Genomic DNA, 22050 nt, shown 5'->3' with positions numbered 1-22050 from the left:
AAATAACTCACCGCATCTCGATAGAAGCGGGACAAACCAAGGGCACAGAGTAAACAGAAATATAATCCAATCAAACGCACCGAGACAGTGAGGCAATGCTAACTGTGCATAATCTCACATGATTCGTACACACAAGAGGCTTGTAGGGGGTTTACACAGACAGAGGGGCAGCGCTACTAAGTAAACTGCAACATTTTCTTACGAGGTGTAAGCGAGCTACGTGTGAAACGAAGCTTGTGTACACACACACACACCAGATGCTGCTATGTGTGCCTGAATTATAGTTCCCACTGAGCTCTCAGTCAATTACAGTTTGCTGCAAGGCAGGACTCCCAGGGCTGGAGTGAAAAATGCCAACACATTTTATACTTGACTTTTCAATTGCGTGGCCCCGCTACCACTGAAAAGCTTTTTGGCCTTTAATTTTCAACTGGAGTTGAGATGTCAAAGATGGGGGGGAGGCAGGGGTGGAGAACCACTGGCATTCCTGGTGCGGCGTATCACGCGGTGTGATGTGCTGTGCCAAGTAAAGCTACGATGTGGAAATGTTTGCAGGTTTATACCGATTGTTCCAACTTCTGCGTCGACATCTTCTCTTACGCAGTTTAACAATACCGTACGGCTCTGTTCTCATTTTCCTTAATAAGATGGCCGCCATGTCAAATTCTGCTAGTGGAAGCTGACCAAAGCATGCTGTTTGGGTACACACAGTAATAACAGGAACTTCTTTGTGTCAGTAGGTAACTTCTCAATGGAACCGGCAGAAGTCACATGTGGTGTACCACAAGGTTCAATCCTGGGACAACTTCCTGTTTAACATCTACATGGCTCCCACTAGCTCAGGTTAGGCCTGTCACAATAACACATTTTGCTGGACATTAACTTTTCTCGGAAGTTATTGCGATAAACAATAATATTGTTGTTTTGAAACCATGATCAATAATAACGGCATAATAACGCAAGAACACATTGTTAAAGATCAATAAACGTTAAATTCTAATGAATATTTAACACTGGAGGTGGAATACATTTTAAACATCCAAAATAAAAAAAGCAACAAATAAAATGAATGATGACGTCTCTGCAAACAAAATTGTCCTTCAAAAAAAGGGCTAGTTGATACCAAAGCACCAGGCTAAAGACTTTTGTCATCCATTTTTTAATAGAAAGAGAGAAAAAAGAGGGAAATAATAAATCATGCAAATGGAAATGATTGAGCTCGTTTCAATTTATCATGTGATTAGATGATTTATTGCTTTTTGTGACGGGCCAAGCTAAGGTTACTAAAAGTAATAAGATTAGCTACCATAGCTACACAGATGATACACAGCTCTACATTACAATGTCACAAGGAGACTCTGAACCCAACCAAGGTCTCAACAGATGCTAAGAACAGATAAATGTGTTGATGTGCCATAATGTTCTCCATCTGAACAGAAACAAAACGGAAGTTATCATCTTTGGAGCTAAAGAGAAATGATCTTGAATCAGTGTATAGTTTCAGTTTTTATAGCTAAACATTAGTGATCAGGTCTGTAATCTGGGTGTAGCGTTCGACTCTGACCTGAACCTTCAGAGCCACATAAAGACAGTTACAAATTCAGCCTTCTATCACCTGAAGAACACGTTACGATAAAAGGACTTATGTCCTTTTATCACCGCTTGTACCCTTTTATCACGGGTACAAGCGGCCGAAATGGGTTTCCTCCGCAGGGTGGCTGGGCTCTCCCTTAGAGATAGGGTGAGAAGCTCGGTCATCCGGGAGGGACTCAGAGTAGAGCCGCTGCTCCTCCACGTCGAGAGGAGCCAGTTGAGGTGGCTCGGGCATCTGGTAAGGATGCCTCCTGGACGCCTCCCTGGTGAGGTGTTCCGGGCACGTCCCACCGGGAGGAGGCCTCGGGGAAGACCCAGGACACGCTGGAGGGATTACGTCTCTCGGCTGGCCTGGGAACGCCTTGGGATTCCCCCGGAGGAGCTGGAAGAAGTGGCTGGGGAGAGGGAAGTCTGGGCCTCCCTTCTGAAGCTGCTGCCCCCGCGACCCGACCCCGGATAAGCGGAAGAAAATGGATGGATGGATGGATGGATGGATGGATGGACTTATGTCCCGAGAAGATCTAAAGAAACTCATCCAATAATTCTGGTGCGACCCGGCCCAAATTTCGAGTTGGAGTCAGGCCATAAATCTAAGCTCCAGATAAAACTAAAAAGTGAGCCGAATAACACTGAAGTAGAAGTTGCGGATGCAAAAGGCTAACCAAATCAAGAATTTTAACAACGTGGTTTTATGAGCATTTTCCTCAAGGTTCAATCATGTTTTATAAATAAAGCTCATTCTGAAGCTCAGAACATTTTCAACATCATATTTCGTCCGTTTCAACTAAAAACATTTTTCACCCCAGTGGAAAACTGCTTGTATTCAACTCTGCATTTTTAACCATCTGCAGATGTGAGGATGCATCTGAAACCTTTTTTAGAGTGGAAATTGCATCCTGTCCACAAAGTCTAAAACAAACCCTACAAATAAGAACTCCTAAGACATTTAATAACTTCAAATGTGAAGCTATTCAAGTTTCATTGGGATATTCTCAATTTTTAGAACATGCCTACTTTCCTATACAGGTCCTTCTCAAAATATTAGCATATTGTGATAAAGTTCATTATTTTCCATAATGCAATGATAAAAAATAAACTGTCATATATTTTAGATTCATTGCACACCAACTGAAATATTTCAGGTCTTTTATTGTTGTAATACTGATGATTTTGGCATACAGCTAATGAAAACCCCAAATCCCTGTCTCAAAAAATTAGCAAATCACGAAAAGGTTCTCTGAACGAGCAATGAACCTAATCATCTGAATTAAAGTAACTCTAAACACCTGCAAAAGATTCCTGGGGCTTTTAAGAACTCCCAGCCTGGTTCATTACTCAAAACTGCAATCATGGGTAAGACTGACTGCTGTCCAGAAGGCCATCACTGACGCCCTCAAGCAAGAGGGTAAGACACAGAAAGAAATTTCTGAACGAATAGGCTGTTCGCAGAGTGCTGTATCAAGGCACCTCAGTGGGAAGGAAAAAGTGTGGCAGAAAACGCTGCACAACGAGAAGAGGTGACCGGACCCTGAGGAAGATTGTGGAGAAGGACAGATTCCAGACCTCGGGGGACCTGCGGAAGCAGTGGACTGAGTCTGGAGTAGAAACATCCAGAGCCAGTGTGCACAGGCGTGAGCAGGAAATTTGCTACAGGTGCTGCATTCCACAGGTCAAAACACACTTTTGAACCAGAAACAGCGGCAGAAGCGTCTGACCTGGGCTACAGAGAAGCAGCACTGGACTGTTGCTCAGTGGTCCAAAGTACTTTATTCGGATGAAAGCAAATTTTGCATTTCATTCGGAAATCAAGGTGCCAGAGTCTGGAGGTAGACTGGGGAGAAGGAAATGCCAAAAGGCCAGAAGTCCAGTGTCAAGTACCCACAGTCAGTGAGGTCTGGGGAGCCATGTCAGCTGCTGGTGTTGGTCCACTGTGTTTTATCAAGGACAGGGTCAATGCAGCAGCTATCAGGAGGTTTTGGAGCACTTCATGCTTCCATCTGCTGGAAAGCTTTATGGAGATGAAGATTTCATTTTACAGCACAACCTGGCACCTGCTCACAGTGCCAAAACCACTGGTATTACTGACCATGGTATTACTGTTGGCCTGCCAACTCTCCTGACCTGAACCCCATAGAGAATCTGTGGGATATTGTGAAGAGAAAGTTGAGAGAAGCAAGACCCAAAACTCTGGATGAGCTTAAGGCCATCGAAGCATCATGGCCTCCATAATACCTCAGCAGTGCCACAGGCTGATTGCCTCCATGCCACGCTGCATTGCAGCAGTCATTTCTGCAGAATGATTCCCGACCAAGTATTGAGTGGATAACTGAACATAATTATTTGAAGGTTGACTTTTTTGGTATTAAAACACTTTTCTTTTATTGGTCGGATTAAATATGCTAATTTTTTGAGACAGGGATTTGGGGTTTTCATGAGCTGTATGCCAAAATCATCAGTATTAAAACAATAAAAGACCTGAAATATTTCAGTAAGTGTGCAATGAATCTTAAATATATGACAGTTTAATTTTTATCATAACATTATGGAAAAATAATGAACTTTATCACAATATGCTAATATTTTGAGAAGGACCTGTACATATTCACTCCTGGGAAGTTTAATGCTTTTACGGTTAGTATGTCCTTATGCATTCACAGTCCAGTTCAGTCTATGTTAAAGGGAACATATATATTTTATATAAGTATGCCCATAATAAATCCATCTTAAAACTACCATAGCCAAGAACTGGATTAAAATTCTACAAAGCCTTTTGTGTCTTAAGAAGCAGCTGCACAGAACTCAATGAACTGGCTGCAAAGACGCCACTTGAAGTCACTTGAGAAAGGACAGATCAGTCTGTACTCAACCTCCTTCTGAGAGCCTCTTGGAAGCTTCATCTCACAGACTAACTGCCTCCTTCAGAGGTGACAAGGCCTGAAATCTCACCTTGAGAGCCTGCAGCCGGGCCTGCTCCTCCTCCAAGGCCTGCTGCTTCTCTTTCTCATCCATGCGGCTGAAGGACATGCCGGTGGAGGACAGAGACGAGACGGCACTCGACAAGGTGGACGCTCTGGGGAGAAAAAAAAAAAAAAAGTATACAACTTGACCATGTTTCGTTAAAAAATAAAAAATAAAATTCCCTGAGTGTTTTTGGTCTAGTTTCTATCTGAAAAGTCTTACTACACTTGATATAACTCATAAGTAACTTTTCAACTTGTTTAAGTCGACAGTTACCGTATTTTCCGCACTATAAGATGCACCGGATTATAAGGCGCACCTTCAATGAATGGCCTATTTTAAAACTTTTTTCATATACAAGGCGCACCGCATTATAAGTCGCGTAGAATAGATGCTTCAGTTTGGGTTTCCGTACTCTATTATTACACATCCACATTTGTAAAGAAGTGGTCCCCGAGTACTTTATATAGTAGGTTGCCCCAGTCATTGTTTCACTCACGGTGTTGGTGTTGCGATCTTGTGCCCAACTGCTTTCTGGGTAACAGACCAACCGACACGCTGCCGCCGCAGACTCTGTCTCTCTTCCCCCCGGCTTTAAATGTAAAGGGGCTGGTCCCTTGGTAACCCTAGTCGAAGAACCCCCGGATGAATATCTAAAGCCACTTTGTTGACATAAAGAATGTTAAAAAAAACTGTCCGACTCCTGTCAGCAAGGAGAGCCTTCCATGACTGGGCCGGACGATGGTCACCTTTCTCCGTTCGCGCACAGCATGTTCGTGGAGAACGTGGTGCTAAATGACCTGCAGACGACCTGATTATCAGGTCGGTAGGTAGATAGGTCAGTCAAACTTTATTAACAAACCAACGTTCTGACAACTATCCCAGCATGCACCGAACACTTCTAAGGGCGAAAATAAAGTTGGCGGCTGCTCAACGTAGTTGCTAGACCTGTTGTGGCTCAATATTGGTCCATATATAAGGCGCACCGGATTATAAGGCGCACTGTCGGCTTTTGAAGAAATTGAAGGTTTTTAGGTGCTCCTTATAGTGCGGAAAATACGGTACTTAATATTGATGAAAAACTACCAATTCCATGGGTGGACATTTTTTTCCCCATGTTACAAGTGAAAAACTTTTTCATCAATATTGAGGAATTATTGACTTAAGATCCTATTTTGTGCAGAAAAGTGACTTCTAAGACAGTTTTGCTTGTTTCAAGTGTACTAAGAAACTAGTACGCCTGTTATAACAAATTTTGCTAGACGATAAATCGTCCCAAAAGTTATTGCGATAAATGATAATATTGCTGTCCTGAGGCCATTTTCAAGTAATATAATGGTAATGGCATAATAATGCAAGAAAACACCCTGAAAGATCAACAAACTTTAAATAATGATGAACATTTGACACTGGAACTCAAAAAAACAAAAATCTACTATGAAGATTGTAAATGAAATTGTTTAAAAAAAAGGGTTAGTTGAGACCAAAGCTGAAGACTGAAGACTTTTGTCATTGAGTTTTTGGTAGAAAAAGAGAAATGGATATTCAAGAGTTCATTTTGTCACACAATTAATTGATTTATTGCGACAGACCTAGAAACTAAACCAAAATTTCCTCGACTTTTAAATCTATTCCGGTGCTTTGCGGCTGAAACGCGTACCTTGTGTCCGCATTCAACTCCTTCGTCTTCTTGCCCTCCAGAGAGGCAAGGTGCTGCTCCAAAGCCTCCAGGAGGCTGCTGGGGGCCTGAGAAACAAAACAGAGGAGTTCACCCATCTGTAGCAGCTTCTGGGGAACACTGCTCTCTCTCTCTCATTCTCTCTCAAAATCCACAAAAAAAAGGAAGAAAATCCCACCCACACACTCCCAGAGTTGTGCTCACACAAACACAGCACCCAGAGTTAGTCGGCCTCTCAGGAAGGTAACGGAGTGCATCAGGCTCCAAGAATAGCCATGGCAACATGCAGCAAACACTCACATTGTTAGCAGGAGAACAAAGGAGGAGGTAGAGAAACAAAGAGTGAGGAAAAAGGTGGGGAGTAAAAGGAGGGAGTAGTAGGGTTTTTTTCTTCTCCTTTACTTCACATGAGCAGAAGGCAACGATATCTACAGCCCACCTTTTCTTCCTCTTTGTTTTGCTTCTGTTTTTGTTGATTGATCTACATTTAGTTTCAAAATGCTCACTCTTTTCACCTGTTGTACTTGGAAACTAGCATTCCCTCACTTTATCTAATTGCCTGTCAAGAAAGAAAAAAAAATCCCCAACAGATGCAGTGAGGGGAATCTAAACAGCTCCCATCACCGCACACGACTCAATCAAAATCAGCCGGCGAACGGGTTTACTGAGAATTGTTGCTATGGAGCTGTAGATAAGACTCAGGTGGAGAGCTCACGCTGCCAGGCAAACTACCCTGTGGTTGTTAGGTGCTTCATTAGCAGTCAAAAGACAAAAAGAGAGAAATCAGAGGAAAAAAAATGAATTCACTAGGTTGAGAAAGGAAGGCAGCTAAGGAGCTGGGTTCTGGTTTGGCTGAAAAAAAAAAGAAAAAAAATGTACAAGGGAAATTCTCCCACTGCCCAAATATGACAACGTCATGTCTGCCTCTCCGTCCACAAGAATGTTGCTGGCAGCGATGTGGACTTGCACGCAAATGCATACAGTGCTCAGAGGTCTCTGGCTGGCGAGGTGATGGGAGCCTGCCAACACCCAGTTGTTAAAGAGACAGCGGCGTGAGCTACAAGAAGTCAACCGGTCCGAATAGGTAAAAATAAAGAAAGTTGTTTTGCTTTTTTTTACTTAATTTTATTTCAAGTAAAAATATCATAGTACTTGTACACAAATTCACCTTAATATTTTTTATTTAAAAGTAACAGTTTAATTCCTAGTGAAGCAGAAATATGAGAGTAAAAACTGTTGCATAACAGGAAGTTTACTTGGTGGCATTTTGATTTTCATTGACAAAAACAAGCTAATTTTAGCTGGTTTAATGGTCACCAGGGGCCCAGAGCCACAAGTTGTTCTTTGGACCTTCCACAGTGGCTCTTAAAGGTGCAGTATGTAACTTATAAAAGAATATGTTTTCTACATATTTGTTAAAATTGTCATAATTATTGTGATAGTTTGCTACCAGACAGATAATCTGTTAAGAGATCGAGCTCCTCCACCTTCTTTCTCTACTGCTATTGCTGTGTGAAGAAATGCACCGCTCCCGAACAAATCAACCAATCAGAACTACGAGGCGGGTCTCAATGCCGTCACTCAGCCTCATGAACTCGAAGCTAAATGTGCTAGTGGCAGAGAAATAACTTACCGTTACAGAAAAATCGTTTTTCCACCATCATTGGTGGCCATGCCAACTAACCTGGATAATCAGATTGTGATCGACAGTGCTAAGACCGCCCCCTGGTTCTAATTGGTTGTTTCTAGTTAACACTATAAACACCGGCAGAAGAGCTCAATTTTTATTTTTTTATATTTTTACACATCATCTGTCTCATACCAAACTGTCATAACAGTGGCATGGAAGTTGCATGGAAATGTAGTGCAGTTGGTAAGTTTGGCTAAAAGTAATTTAGAAAGAAAAATGGGTAATATTTCTAAATTTAGATCCAATAAGACTTAATTTTTCCAGTTTATTCCTGGAATATCTGAACTAAATTTCCATAAAGAACAACACTAAAAGTACAAGTAATATGCTTTTAAATCTGATTTTCTTGCCATTAGGGTTGGACTATGTGTGCTTCAAATAACATTTCCTTAAGTATATATTTATCAAAACTTACAATCTGTCATTTTCTGAATGTTGTGCAACATTAACGTCTCTAAATGAGTTTTTATTTGGCTGGATTGAGAGTAAAAATGGCTGTTTAAGTTGTAAAGGTCGCACATCCTTGATTTATTACAATGACGATTTCAGATTTCTGTAATATATCACTGAAGTGTGATATATTACTGAAAAAGAAAATTAATAGTTCAGAGTTTTATTCATGTACCTGTTTCTTAGCCCCTTACATTTCAGAAATATTAATTTAAATCGACCCAAATAAAACCAACGCATACTTTCGGGTAAAATTCAGTTTGCTTCATCAGTGCATAACGGAAAATATCCTTTAAAATCATCATATATAAATCACCTCACCAGACACTGACCAATGCTTAGCCAGTACTGTATGCTTAACTTTTGGAAGGCATGGATAAAAGTCAGCACAAGACAATAACTGCGTCGTAATAACCAGGCCATTCACTATTCTTGTCAAGCACACTGAAGCAGTGCTGTCGTGCATGACAAACACGATATGAACACCGTGTAAGGAGGAGGATGGAATTTAGATGAGTGACGAGGGGAAAAAAAAAAAAGAAAAACAACCCTCTTTCTGCAGAGACTTCTTCATGCAGATGAAGATGGAGGGGTGCAGGAGTGAAGCCTCATTTCCTATTCATGAGCTTCCGTGGCCTTTTGCCGTCTGTGTCACACCTGCCAGAGTGGGTGAGTGCATGTGAGTGTGTGTGTGAGAGACAGCTACAAGCAATCCACCTGATGCCAACACACATGTATTAACTGAGTCGGCAATTGTACAGTAGCGAGAGAGAAAGAAAAAAGGGGGATTGTCATGCCTGTAAATGCTCAAGCTGTTGTATGTATGCTTGCACACTCGAGTAGAGCCACTATGATCCTCATGCAGGTTCTTAAAGGAAAATTCCACTAGATTTACACCTGGGCGCTATTATTTCTCATCTTTTGGTGATTTAGTGTCAAGACTTGACAGAATGCTAAAGGGACTGGATTTATATAGAGCACAATCACACATATGCACACATTCATACATCATTATGCAGATCTATACTTAGGGTAAAGTGAAACCTGCAATCAGACTCAACTTTTAGATAGTAAATAACATCTTCCAGGTGAGCCTCTGTCGCACCTAAATGTTTTATTTCTCTAGTTTACAGAGAAATGTTTGGTCAAACATTGTGTTTAGAGAAACCGATGGAAACAGGGAGAAGCTGAGAGAAATCAGTGAAGAACAGAGTTACTCTATCCAATCAGCACAAAGCTTCATTTTCCACTATCACTTCCCAATCTATGGTAGACTTTTCTACCTTGGTCTCGCTTTAAGGAGAGAGGGACAGAGGGAGTTGAAAATAAAGATGGATGGATAAGTAGATGAACAACGACAGATGGACGAAAGGATGGCTGGATTAAATATGGAAAGGAAGAAAGATGTAGGAGATAAAAATATGGGAATATGGGAAAAATATGGTGGATGACATGGATGGATGGATGAAATGGTTAGATGGATGAAGTCCAGAAGGATGGATGGCTGGATGAAATACTAAGAATGCATGACATACAGCTGGATGGACAAAATATAGGTGGAGAAAGTATTGATGGATAAATTAGAGAAGGATGGATTAATAAGGATGGACAGATGGATGGATGGATGAAATAGAGATGGACGTTTTGAACAATGTGGGTAAACTGTCTTAGTAAATTCTCGTACTTTCCTTTACTCCAGTTGACATTTCCATACTTCTCCAGGCTTAAATCAAACCCCAGGCCTTTCCAGGCTGAGTAGGAACCCTTTACAAACTGAGCAGAGAAAACACAGGAAGCAGACCTGAAGGGGTTTCCTGAACTGGTTAGCGCTCTCAGAGAACCCTTCTCATTATAGATTAACAGCTGTTGAGGAACAGCCACTAATACAGCCACAGCTTGGTTATCTTAGACATGGTGATTAACGTCCCAAAAATAATGGGAAGTAGAAACGCAAACTGGAAAAACTGGCCTCTCAGCTTCCCTTGAGTTAAAAAACCCTCTATAAAAACAATTCATTTTACAACAACGGAACAACACAAACCATTCTATGTGGTTTCGTCGTCATCGCTGACCCAACACAACCAGAACTGAAAGGCTTTAAAAGTTTTAAATCTGGAAACAAACCAGCCAAACTGCAAAACACAAATTACCAAAGCTGCTTCTTAATGTTTACCTTAAGTTATGTAAAAATTGCAAAATCAATAAGAGGCAAAAGGCAAGGACTTTGCCCACTAGCCTGCAGAATGATGGTAAAGCAATAATCAGACAAACTGGCCACAGGATTCTTGCACAACGCAGATTTTTGACCCCGTTAAAAACTAAGATTGGAAAAAAATAGGGCCTAGGTTAAAGGCGGAATTTTCCTTTATGGAGGTTTGAGTGGGGAAGCGGTACAGTTTGCAACCCACCACCTACAATGTATGATCCTTTAGTTTTCTGCAACAGAGTGGGAGGGGAGGAAAAACACTCGTTATTGACTGCAAATACAGGATTATTCAACTCTGACCTCAGACAAACCGACTCTCCTCTGTACACATTAACCTGTCTTTTTTTTTCTTTTTTAAAATGTGTGATCAAGGACACGTTTCACTGAGATCTGCAATGTACAAAGAGATTTCTGATTCTTGGACAGAAAAATAAAAGAATCAAAAGGCTACAAATGAATAAACTGTTGCGATAATGATGGCAATACACAAAGTAGTCAGAAAAATTATAGATTTTTTTAAATTTCTTCCCCTTTCAATAAGGTTAGTATAAACTCAACCTCTCATATTCAACATATTTTTACCAATAAACTGAGCTGGCTTCTGACTCTAAGAATATAAAGTTAAGAAGTAGGAGGTTTACCAACTCATATTTAAGACTTTTAAGACCATTTTAAATGGAATTTAAGACGTATGTCTCCCCAGAAATGAATGGATTTCCTACAGGCTATTGGCGAAAAATTTCTGCCTGTCCATGAAAGATGCAAAAAAGCTACTTAGCTAACAGGGGTATGTTAGCAGCTAGTTAGCTGTAGCCTCAACCAGAGGACGTAGTGAAGATGTCTGAGTGTGACAAACTTTCGCATAACGAAAAAGTCACATGAGAAAAACAAAATATATGAACTATTAAATGAACTATATCTAATAATGCTGGCATGACAAAATTTAAGATCAGAGATTAACATATTCAAGGCCAACAAAGCTTTTAAAAGAAATTTAAGGACTTTTAACTAGTTTTTCTTTTGGATTATTTTGTTAAGGACAGAATTTACAAGCAAAAATAGAAAAAAAACAAAAAACAAGTGTGTGCATTATTTTCTAGAGCAAAAGTGCAAAACTTTATAATTTGAGAGCAAATCACAGCAAAAATCTTTATAGCAGAGTTAAAAAAGTGCATTACAAAAATAAAATAACAGAAAATCTGAAACTAAAGGTTTGCTCTTATCACCCTAATATTAATTCGATACTAAAGCCGACTTATCAATATCAATATCTTTGGATCAATCCGCTCACCTCTAGTAGGAGAATTTCAGCAGATTGCAGGAAGGTGGAACAGTATTAATGTTTTAGAAGTGCTAGACATGCTAGCTGCTAGTAATGTTAATATAAACTCAACCGATATTCATTTAGTCTTTTCTTTTTAGAATTATAAAAATTACCAACACAATGGGAAAATAAAAAGCTCTCGTCACTGTAAAACAACTTTTATATTATTCTACCAAAGATCAGAAGTGTTTTCTTTACTCGATGTGTGTTTGGCGCCCCCCTTTGACTGGGAGTATTATTGAACATTCCCAAAAGACTGAGCTGCACAGGGACATCTGTAGATTTATTCAATTCAACTCAGCACCCAAAAACACACAGCATTCTATAAATACTGTATACTGTATTTATACAATAAACAAATTATCACCTCAGAGTTTTCTTTGCTGAAATGTTAGCATTTAAAAATAATTTCAAGTTACCTAACCAATACTTGGATGTGCATGTGAAGGTCAAACTTCCTGTAGTTACAACAACTTTAAAAATAGGAAGCTTTTGTTTTCAGACATCGTTATAAAACTAAATGTATGATTTTTAAATTGCTGGCTGACAACAAAGGAAATTAATGAGGTCCTTGGAGCAAAGTTTTACATGAATGATTTAAATCAACCAATGATCAATGAACAACACAAATCAATCTCTGGTTGCGGCTCTTTTATGTAACTAGCACACAAAGCCAAGGACTTTTTATATAAAGATGATTAAAACAAGTTTTAGCACCAAATATTTATCATAACCTGAGAAAATCTGACCAAGAAAAAAAATTATCAAAGAGAGGTAAACAAATACAACATAAAGGGCATAAAAAAAATAAACCCTGCTTCAAGGAGTTTTGATAAACACTTTCACAGCCGGATAAAAAGCAAATTAAAACATTTTGAGGATTAAAAGAACAAATCGCATTCCTTATCCAAGCAGAGATGCTTTTTTTTTTTTAACAAAATCTTTTCTTCTGTTCATTATCTTTGTTTTCCTAATTTCAAGGCCAGCCTCACTGTGTTCATTTGCCCCAGGTTTTAAAAAAGAAAAAACAAGTCTTTTCATCAATTCTGCTCATGGCATGGGGCCAAACTAACACACCTCAACCTGGATCTATAATAAGAAATTAGGAGGAGAGAGAAAGGAAATAATAGGAAAGGATATTCAGGCAAATCCAACAGAGAGGCCTTCTAACATGATGGCTGGTTAAACAAAAAAATAAATAAAAACCAGAAAATATGGGCGGGAAGGTGAACAAAAGAGTTGATTGAGAGGGAATACAGATTAAAAAGAAAAGGTGAGTTAGTGGGGAAAAAAGGAAGCCACATATATTGCTGAAAATATGAAAACAAAAAGAAAGGGAAAGATAGAAAACAGGAGCTGGAGTTGAATAGAGAGGTGGAAGGTGGCATGTACACTGACCTGTGAGAGATCTGGGATGTCACCCTGATCTATTCCAACTTGCTGTCGTCAAAACAAAAAGAAAAGAAAAAGTAGGGAGGGAAGTATAGGTGGGGGATAAAATGGAGAAGAAAACAAACAAAAAAAAAACATAGGGGAATCATTACCTCATGCAGTGGCAATGTGTCAACAAAAAAAACAAACAGAAACAAACAAGCAAATGCGTGTGACATCGACAGGAAATGGCAGCAGTGACTGAACGATGAGAAAACATGTCGGGCTCTTGAAGGCGGAGCAGGCATGCTGTGGGAACACTTAAAGTGACACCGAACTCCAGGAATTCACCTCTACGGAACGCAACACGTCGACTTGTTGGGACACAGATAAACAACGTCATGTCCTTCTCGCAACCAGCCAGTTGGGTTTCATATGCAAACACTTTGTTTAAAGGGGCAGTGTTGTGTGAAATCCATTTTTTTAGCTTTACATCGTGTTATAGTGTTATTCCCTCATCATAAACATACTTGGAGTGCTGCTTTGATTATTTCAGGCATGTTTGAGAAATCTTTTAATCTCCATGGCAACAATTCAGCTGTGCAAAACACCTGGATGGACCTGGCTCCGCCTTCGAGACAAAGCTCCTCCTCCCAGCTGCAGTTTCCAAGCTTCCGCATTATAGAACAGCTCTCCCCCTTTATGCCTCCACTCAGCTCCTTCAGACTAGCCAGCAGCAATTAGCAAACATCAGTTGAGCTCATTATACGAGCTACTTCTCAGAGCAACACTGGTAAAAATGTTGTTAAAGGCGGAGTTTCAGAAAGAGCAGGAAGTCCTTAAAGAGACAGAGGCCCAATTCCAAGGTGTTCAATTACAAAGTCAAATTTCATTTAAATCATATTTGCATTTTTACAACTGAGGTTGACAGTTTGGAAAATACATAATACTGCCCCTTTAACACTAAACTGAAGTGGTAAATCTAAGATAAATATGGTATAGGTTGTGGCATTTACAAAATAAATGTATTTTTGGAATACAGTGATGCTAATTCAACAAATATTTTGTTGAGAACGTGTAAAGCTAGTCTTTCCTTTCTGCGCGCACCGAGCCGAGGAGACCAAACTCTGCAGATGTTTTTGGAACGACCAACAGGGACGTGGAGCTGAGCTCATTTTAGCCACGAGAGTTATGGATGTCTTTTGAGTGTCGGGAGCCTGACGGCGCACAGCTGTCTGCTTCATGTGTCCTGCTAGAACTCTGCTTGATGAACTCGGGTGACCCGCAGTGATACGGCTCCACAGACACATTAAATGAACTGTAACTAATCCCTCCCCACAATCCATTACTTTGACTTTCACATTTCTTTTTCTCTACCCTCTTTGTCCAGCAGATAGTCTCTTTGGCTCTTAAGGAATAGCCACATGTTGAGCAGAAATGTGTTTTTCCTTATTTACTATTCAGGTACTCTAACATTTGCTCAACTGTAAGAAACATATTTAATATCTAATGTTTTTACAGCGAGGACTCAAAACCAATAACTCAGAGTTCTGCAATCTGACATTCTCACAAAACAGAATCCAACACATTTATGCTTAATAGAAAAATTGACATCTGTTCTACAAACGAATACTGATCTCTTTGCTGGAGCTTTGACTGAAGGTGGCACTGTGTTGAAATGCTTCTAGCACCTTGATAAAATGGGTTGTAGTAATTCTCAGTTTTATTTTGTTCTAAAGTTATACATGTATATGTGCTTTTCATTTTCTTTATTTTTGTATAAAGAGTTGCATAAATTTAAGTTCATAATTTGAATCTAAGCCTGTGTGCTTATTTCCTAATAGAAATTCACATTGTAATCTCTTAATGCACTAAACGTAAAACATTTTTCTTTCTCCATAAATATCCAGTTTAGGAGAACACCTATCGGTCGACGTGTCATTTTAAGACTGTTGTGAGAATTGTAACTCTCTTCAGCATCATAACTCCTCCGTGGAAATTGATTTCTTATCCATCTGCAGCTACCTCATTTACCATCATGCTGTCAATTTGCGTATATAAAACGTACACAAAATGTTCGCTGTACCACCAGCTGATGCTTTAGTTCTTCTAAGTCACTGCATCAGATGAAAACACATTTATTGAGGGGGAAAAAAACATATTGTAGATTAAAATCTGCTCCTTCACACTGGAGACGTTAAATCTAAAAACGAAGCAACTCATTATTTATTCCCTTTCCTACATATATATATATAGATTTTTTTAATGTCTGTAGCCGTCTGGGGTAGTCCTTAAAACGTAATCGTAAAAAGACGAAGACGTCTAAATGGGAACGTTTCCCCATTCCGTGTCTGAAATGCACGTCGGCTTCCTGTTTAAACTACGGAGACGGAACGGGGCACAGCGGCGAGAGGGAGAGAGGGAAAGAGGGATGATCTGTGGGTGTCGGGGGAAGGAGACCCACTCGGGTATCCATCTTTGTCAGAGGGAGAAAAGAGGAGCGAGGCAGAGGAGAGGATTAGGCGGAGGGAGCTAACAGAGCGCCTAACCACGTCCTCCATCTTATGGTTATTTTTGGTCTATATATATATATATATTTATGTGTGTGCGCGCGTATGTATGTGTGTGTATTAAATGTGGGGGCAGAGGTGTAAGTCGGGGATGGCTTGGTTCAGCAACGCTGAGTGAGCAGAACTGCAGCCGCCGTGTGAAAAATGAACACATTAAAGTAACGTTGGAGAACATCTGGGTTAGGAGAGCTGGATTATAAGAATCTACATACAGCTAGGAGATGTACAGATAGTGATTTAGAATTAAGAATCTAAAAAAACAAACCAAAAACCCTGAAAAGCGAACCTGTTTAAACTGAAAAAATTCCAGATCGAGTATTGGTGACAATGTGCCCGATCCATAAGAGATTTATTCAGCCTAATTTTATGCTTTATTGTTTATTTTACATTATATTTAGCATTCAAGCGGTTCACTTTCTGAACCATTCGGAAAAAAGTTTGTTAGTTTTTGCATGTTTGACCAAGATAGTCAACGTATTGTTTTAGTCAGTTTTAAGTTTGTTATTTATTTCACATTGGTTGTTATTCTGCACTAACTGAGCCAAATGATGTTTTTACATGTTTGATCAAGTCTCTGAAGCTATCGTGCATGCAAGTCTGCAGAGTTGGCAAATAAATGTGTAATTTAGCAAGTTTTTTTTAAAGAAGAAAAGTTTTAAGTCATATCAACATTGTTTTTTTTCTGTATCGGATCGGTATCAGCTGGCGCCAAATCTGTATCGGAAGTGGATAAAGAGAATCTGTGCGTCCCTCTCTGCGGGTTTGTCTGTGTGCTCGTGTACCTCAGCCACTTTGAGGAACTCCGACAGCTTTGTCATTCTGTAAAGAAACTTCTTGTAGATGTCTAGAGCGTCTTTACACTGGTTCTTCTTCATGTCAAAGTATTTCTCTACAGGAGAAAAAACAAACACACACAGACAGTCGAGAAAGATTAAAACTGAGCAAAAATGAAAAGGTTTTTACATGAGGAGGAGACGAAACGCTCAGAGCTTCTGTGCGCGTGTTGCTGGTGTTTACATATCTGTTAGACAGCAGCATCTGCATGACTGAACACATGGCCAGTTACCCTAAATTACATATCCTCCAGCACTAAAGGTGTCATTACAATAACCCATTACACCACTGAACGCTACATTGCCTTGCAAAAGCAGTCGTACTTATGCTACAACAGCAAACTTTAACGTCTTTTATTTGGATTTTATGTGACAGACTCGACAGAAGGTATTATATAATTGTGAGGTAGGAGGAAAAGGGCTGAAGAATTGCCTTTTTTTTCCCCCCCTTCAAGAAAGAAAATCTTAACCATGAATACGCTTTGATCCAGATCATTATATTGTAGCCGTATCTGGCTGGATGTTTAGGTGAACCTTTTGCAGCCTCCATCCAGCTTCCCCATCAGCTGAGATCAGCTTCCCTTTCGTGAACCTCTTTGTTACAGTCCGTAGGTTTATCAAGTAAAATCTCCCCCCAAAAAAGACGCCAAAGTTTGTAGTGGTAGCTACAAACTAAGAAAATGTGGAAAAAAAGTTAATAAAGAATGAATATGTCTGGTTTGGACACATCACCCGTCCAACAGAGATAAAGTTTCTTTAGTTTACCTTGTTCCATCTTTAAAAAAGCTCAGAGGATTTTTAGATATGGTTAAGGTGGAAACGATTAATCGTAATTAATTGATTTTTTTAAATGGTCGCCTACTAATTTAGTAGTCGATTAATCGTTAATTAAAGTATACAAGGTTAAAAAAAAAAAAAGGTCCAATTGCTGAAAGAACGGTAATTACGTTAACAGCAATTAAGCCAAAACTACAAAATTTCCTTTTAGGCACCTTTTCCTATCCAAGTATTAATTGGTTAATCCAAAAACAATAACAACCAGATCAGCCCCGCACTGTACTGATGTTAAGTCAATCAGGTCAAGTTTTTTTTTTTTTAGAAGCATTTATTTAGCTACAGATGCATCCTTTGATGAAGCGATCACTAAAGGAATGCTACAGTGTTGCATTTTAGGCAATAAAATATTTTTTTAAATTAAAAAAATATTTATTTGCATCATTAAATGTATTTCTAATATTGTATAAAAAAGGCTTACGTGAAAAATCTGTGGGATGGGCCAATTTTTAACCAATTAAACAATCATTTTGTCAATTAAGCAATAGAATTATTGTTTTTTGTTGATTAATTATGCTACATTCAATTATCTATCAAATAATTGATTATTTGGCAGAATTATCATTCTACCGATTAATCGACAGACTCATTGTTTACTAAAATGATTGTTAGTTGTATCCCTGTGTTTTTTTTATTTATTTTATTTACACTGAATCAGTTTAACTCTTAATGTGTAGTAGCTTTTCCGGAAAGTGTCCCCCAGATATAGAAATATGGGAGATCTGTGGACGTAGAAATATGGGATACTTCTCATGCCTGAAGGCAGATTTATGAGATCGATGTGTGGGAGGGACTGCAGAGATTTCTCCAGATTATGAAGCGCAGATGACAAAACCCTGAAAATCTTTTTAAAAAAAATTTAACTATGAAGCATAACTTCAACATGATTGGACGACTTTTCGACAGGCTGAACTTTTTAAAAAATATCCAGAACCTCTGGGAGGATTGATAACTGATAATTTGACAAACTAATGTGACAATTTCCATTAGCGTGAAACGTTTGTATGAAAGGGACGTGTGCTACCCAATAGGTTGATGACTCCTTCATTGTACGCAGCAAAGAGCCTTATGGAGTCTTTGAAGAGCAGCATGAAGGCCGAGTTGATCACTCCGTTGGTCAGCTCGTTAGGATTGGCCTGCAGGGAAGAGAGAGAGAGAAGATGAAGGTGCCATCTTCATCACGTCACCAGACTGATCATGGAAGGATGATATCAGCCACACAGAAAGATTGTTCACCAGATAACAAAACCTTTCCTCCCTGAGTTGGCTGTTGGAAACATCATGTTTAAACATAAAAACAGACACAGGCAGGTGGTGTGATCCCAACATTTCTATCAGTCTTTGAAGCCCCACACACGCCCTAAAACGTGACCACTACGTCCACAGATCTCAAAGTTCTCGTTTCCGGATCTGGTCGATTGCATCAGCAGATACCTGAAAGTCCAGCAGAGCGTCCAGCTGGTTCTGGATGATGGGCAGAGTCTTGATGAGCTTCTCTGCGTTCATGGTGCGCATCACGCCGTCAACGCTGACAAAACAGGAAGCACACGGTTACAGGCGAGAGCTTGAGGAGGAAACCTATGCAGACGTTGGTAGAAATGTGAGAGAGTAAACCAGAGGTTTCGCTCTAATCTTGTTGCCGACGGTTGCGAAAAGCTCGAAACTAACATCTGGGAATGAGAGTTATGGTAAAAAAAAAAAATAACGAGACTTTGCTTCGAAGTCTGGCACAGGTCTTCCTGATATGACCTTGTAGAAACACGTAGCCACTTATTTTTAAACCACAGCTTCCTCCAGCTTTTATTAACTCACATACAGTGGGTGTCTTTCAGAGCTTGGAGGAAAAGAGGAGGTTCGCTTCCTGGCTGAGAGATCGTTAGCAATGATTAAGATTAGGACTCGGCGTGAAGGTTTGGTGGCCTCGTTTCAAAGCCGATTCAGCAGTACACAAACTTAGCTCAGTTTTCGTCACGTTTAATGGCAGACACTCTGAGCCCTTCACCGCACTCATCAAAGTTGTGCTCATGTAACTATGTGTGGACGATACATCAGTTTTATGAATTAATAAATTTTTTGGTTTTCGACTGTTAACATTTTGGAAAATCTGGATTTTTTTTTTATCCACCAATACCCTCCTTGGGTTTCCATAGTTCAGAGTGATGTCAGCACATCCAGGGCGGCCATCTTGTTTGACAAGCATGTTTTACCGATTCTGTTTATTAGGACGTTGAATTCAGGTCAACAAAGGCCCAGCCAACTTTTTTTTCTTTTTTTTTTTTTGACTTACAAGAATGAAGCCATAACATTACAAGAATACAGTCGTATGGCAGTAAAGTTGAAATAATATGAGTAAAGTTCTAAAATTACCAGAATAAAAAGTGGTAATTTTATGAGAACTCCAACACAAAAAAATACCTTCATCTTATGAAGCTATAATTTGGTATCGGTTTTACAGGTAGGGGCCGCACAGTGGCGCGGTTGGTAGAGCTGTTGCCTTTTAGCAAGAAGGTTCTGGGTTCGATTCCCGGCCCCAGTCTTTCTGCATGGAGTTTGCATGTTCTCCCTGTGCATGCGTTGGTTTTCTCTGGGTACTCCGGTTTCCTCCCACAGTCCAAAAACATGACTGCAGGTTAATTGGCCTCTCCTAATTGTCCCTAGGTGTGAGTGTGTATGTGCATGGTTGTTTGTCCTGTGCGTCTCTGTGTTGCCCTGCGACAGACTGGCAACCTGTCCAGGATGTACCCCGCCTCTCGCCCGGAACGTTAGCTGGAGATAGGCACCAGCAACCCTCCCGACCCCATTATGGGTCAAGGGTGTAAAGAAAATGGATGGATGGATGGATGGATGGGTTTTACAGGTAAGGAAATATTTAATCTTTAATGCATCAACATCAAATTATTAACAGCAGAACTTTGAAACAACTGAGCCAATGACTCTCATTAAAACAAGTTTTCAGTTTGTAATTTTAAGACCTTCTTCTGGTAAAATTCCATCTTTATTCTTCTTATAGTATAACTTTATTCTCCAAATTGAACAATTAAAAGGTTTTGTAGCCTTGTCTTAATAATCAATCATACAACATCAAAGAATGAATGATTTAAATAAAAAACACTTTTTGAAATTATTTTCTGTTATTTGCAATGACTTTTTTAGAAAATAGAGAGGGGGAAAAGAAATCGATTAAATGGAATCTGGTACGCAAAAATATTTGATTTTACTTTTAAGTCATATTGCCCAGCGATACCTACAACACTCGATTCGGTCAACACAACCAAAGCCATAAATAAATAAAATATTATTCATCACAATGTAAATTAATAAGCTCATTTTAAACATACCCTCTCTTCATCTTGGTGAAATCCACAGCCACCAGTCTGTAGGACATGGCCTTTTCGTTCAGGTAGCGACTGTATCGTCTGATAAAGGTTGACATGTCGTAACCTGAAAGATCATACAGTCTTAAACCAACTTAATCCTTTTTGTCTTTACATCCTTTGATGTTTATCCATCCCACTTGTGAAAATATGAGACATAATTGCACGGACTTGTGACATTTGTACAAAAATGAAAGGCTCTTACCTTGCAGAGCTCCCTTATCCAAGAAGTTGCTGAGGTTGAACAGAGTGTTTCTGGAGGCCAGGTACTGGATGAAACGCTGAAACGTTGAAGGACAAAACAGGAAGATGTCTTTAAACAAAGTGAACACTTGAGATTTGTTAAATCAAACCAAACTCAAACAGCTGCACATTCATTTATTTATGATTTGGGTTGAGGGGGAAAAAACCCAAAACATTGTTGAATACAACTGAGATCAGAATTCGCAGTGATCAATCATTCATAGCCTCTAGAACCCTTGTTTATATAAATCTGTCTCCGCTGCTCCCGTCCCACCAGAGCCAGTTTTAAACACAGCTTTGTTCGCTTTGACAGATCTGATGTCACTGAACAGGTGATGGAAGCGTTTTAAATCCTATCTTCCCGACAATGTTTATCCCAGCATGTTGGCTGTGTTTTCTACCATCTCCTCTTAAACCAGCAGCACTATTTGGCAATGCAGACAGATTTTCCCACTTCTAAACAGAGAATTAATTGAACATATAGTTTGGTTTTTTTAGTTGAAATAATAACAGACTATTTTCCCATTTCAGAATGTTTTACCAGAGATGTACTGGTCAGAGATTAGTAGCCAATTTAATCTACTATCAGACTTTTAACTTAACTATCTTAGCGGTAGCATTGTTAAGTGTAAACAGTTATTGCTGTAGGAATTTCTTTAAGAACCAAGATTCAGTCCAGGGTTTCTGGAGGTTTCACCAACTACGCTTTAAACCTTTTTTTGAGTTAAATTTAAGACCTATATAATGAGCTGCAAAAAAAGAAACAGGACCAAAATGGACATTTCTAGGCTACTTTTGTGACTCTAGGTAGCAGCTTTCTGCTTCTCACATATAGTCATATGCTGCCTGCTAATGGGTTTTTTCTTTGCTAGCTAGATAGCCAAATTCTAGCTGCTAATGGCTTGATTGTTTGCTTGCTAGCTTAT

The 22050-nt window shown here is 39.5% G+C and overlaps 1 protein-coding gene across 3 annotated transcripts in view; it reads right to left on the bottom strand.

Moving 5' to 3' along the window:
* The window catches only part of LOC103480389 (phosphatidylinositol-binding clathrin assembly protein), a 100925-nt gene that overhangs the window by 27959 nt on the left and 50916 nt on the right, over positions 1–22050 (bottom strand). For 2 of the 3 annotated variants that reach the window (XM_008435312.3, XM_081599617.1), the window contains exons 3-10: positions 21087–21162; positions 20846–20948; positions 18942–19035; positions 18532–18643; positions 16623–16729; positions 13298–13339; positions 6212–6297; positions 4540–4663 (exon numbers count right to left, since the gene is read on the bottom strand). In XM_008435312.3, the coding sequence (XP_008433534.1) occupies positions 4540–4663; positions 6212–6297; positions 13298–13339; positions 16623–16729; positions 18532–18643; positions 18942–19035; positions 20846–20948; positions 21087–21162 (744 nt within the window). Of the gene's footprint in view, positions 1–4539; positions 4664–6211; positions 6298–10784; positions 10806–13297; positions 13340–16622; positions 16730–18531; positions 18644–18941; positions 19036–20845; positions 20949–21086; positions 21163–22050 lie in introns of all 3 variants that reach the window. The other variant, XM_008435311.3, reaches the window with a different exon arrangement.

The sequence above is a fragment of the Poecilia reticulata genome, chromosome 18 (genome assembly GCF_904066995.2).
Source record: "Poecilia reticulata chromosome 18, P_reticulata-male-v2, whole genome shotgun sequence".
Classification (NCBI taxonomy): Eukaryota; Metazoa; Chordata; class Actinopteri; order Cyprinodontiformes; family Poeciliidae; genus Poecilia; species Poecilia reticulata.
Note: the sequence above shows the minus strand (reverse complement) of the source record. Positions and strands in the feature narration are given on the sequence as shown.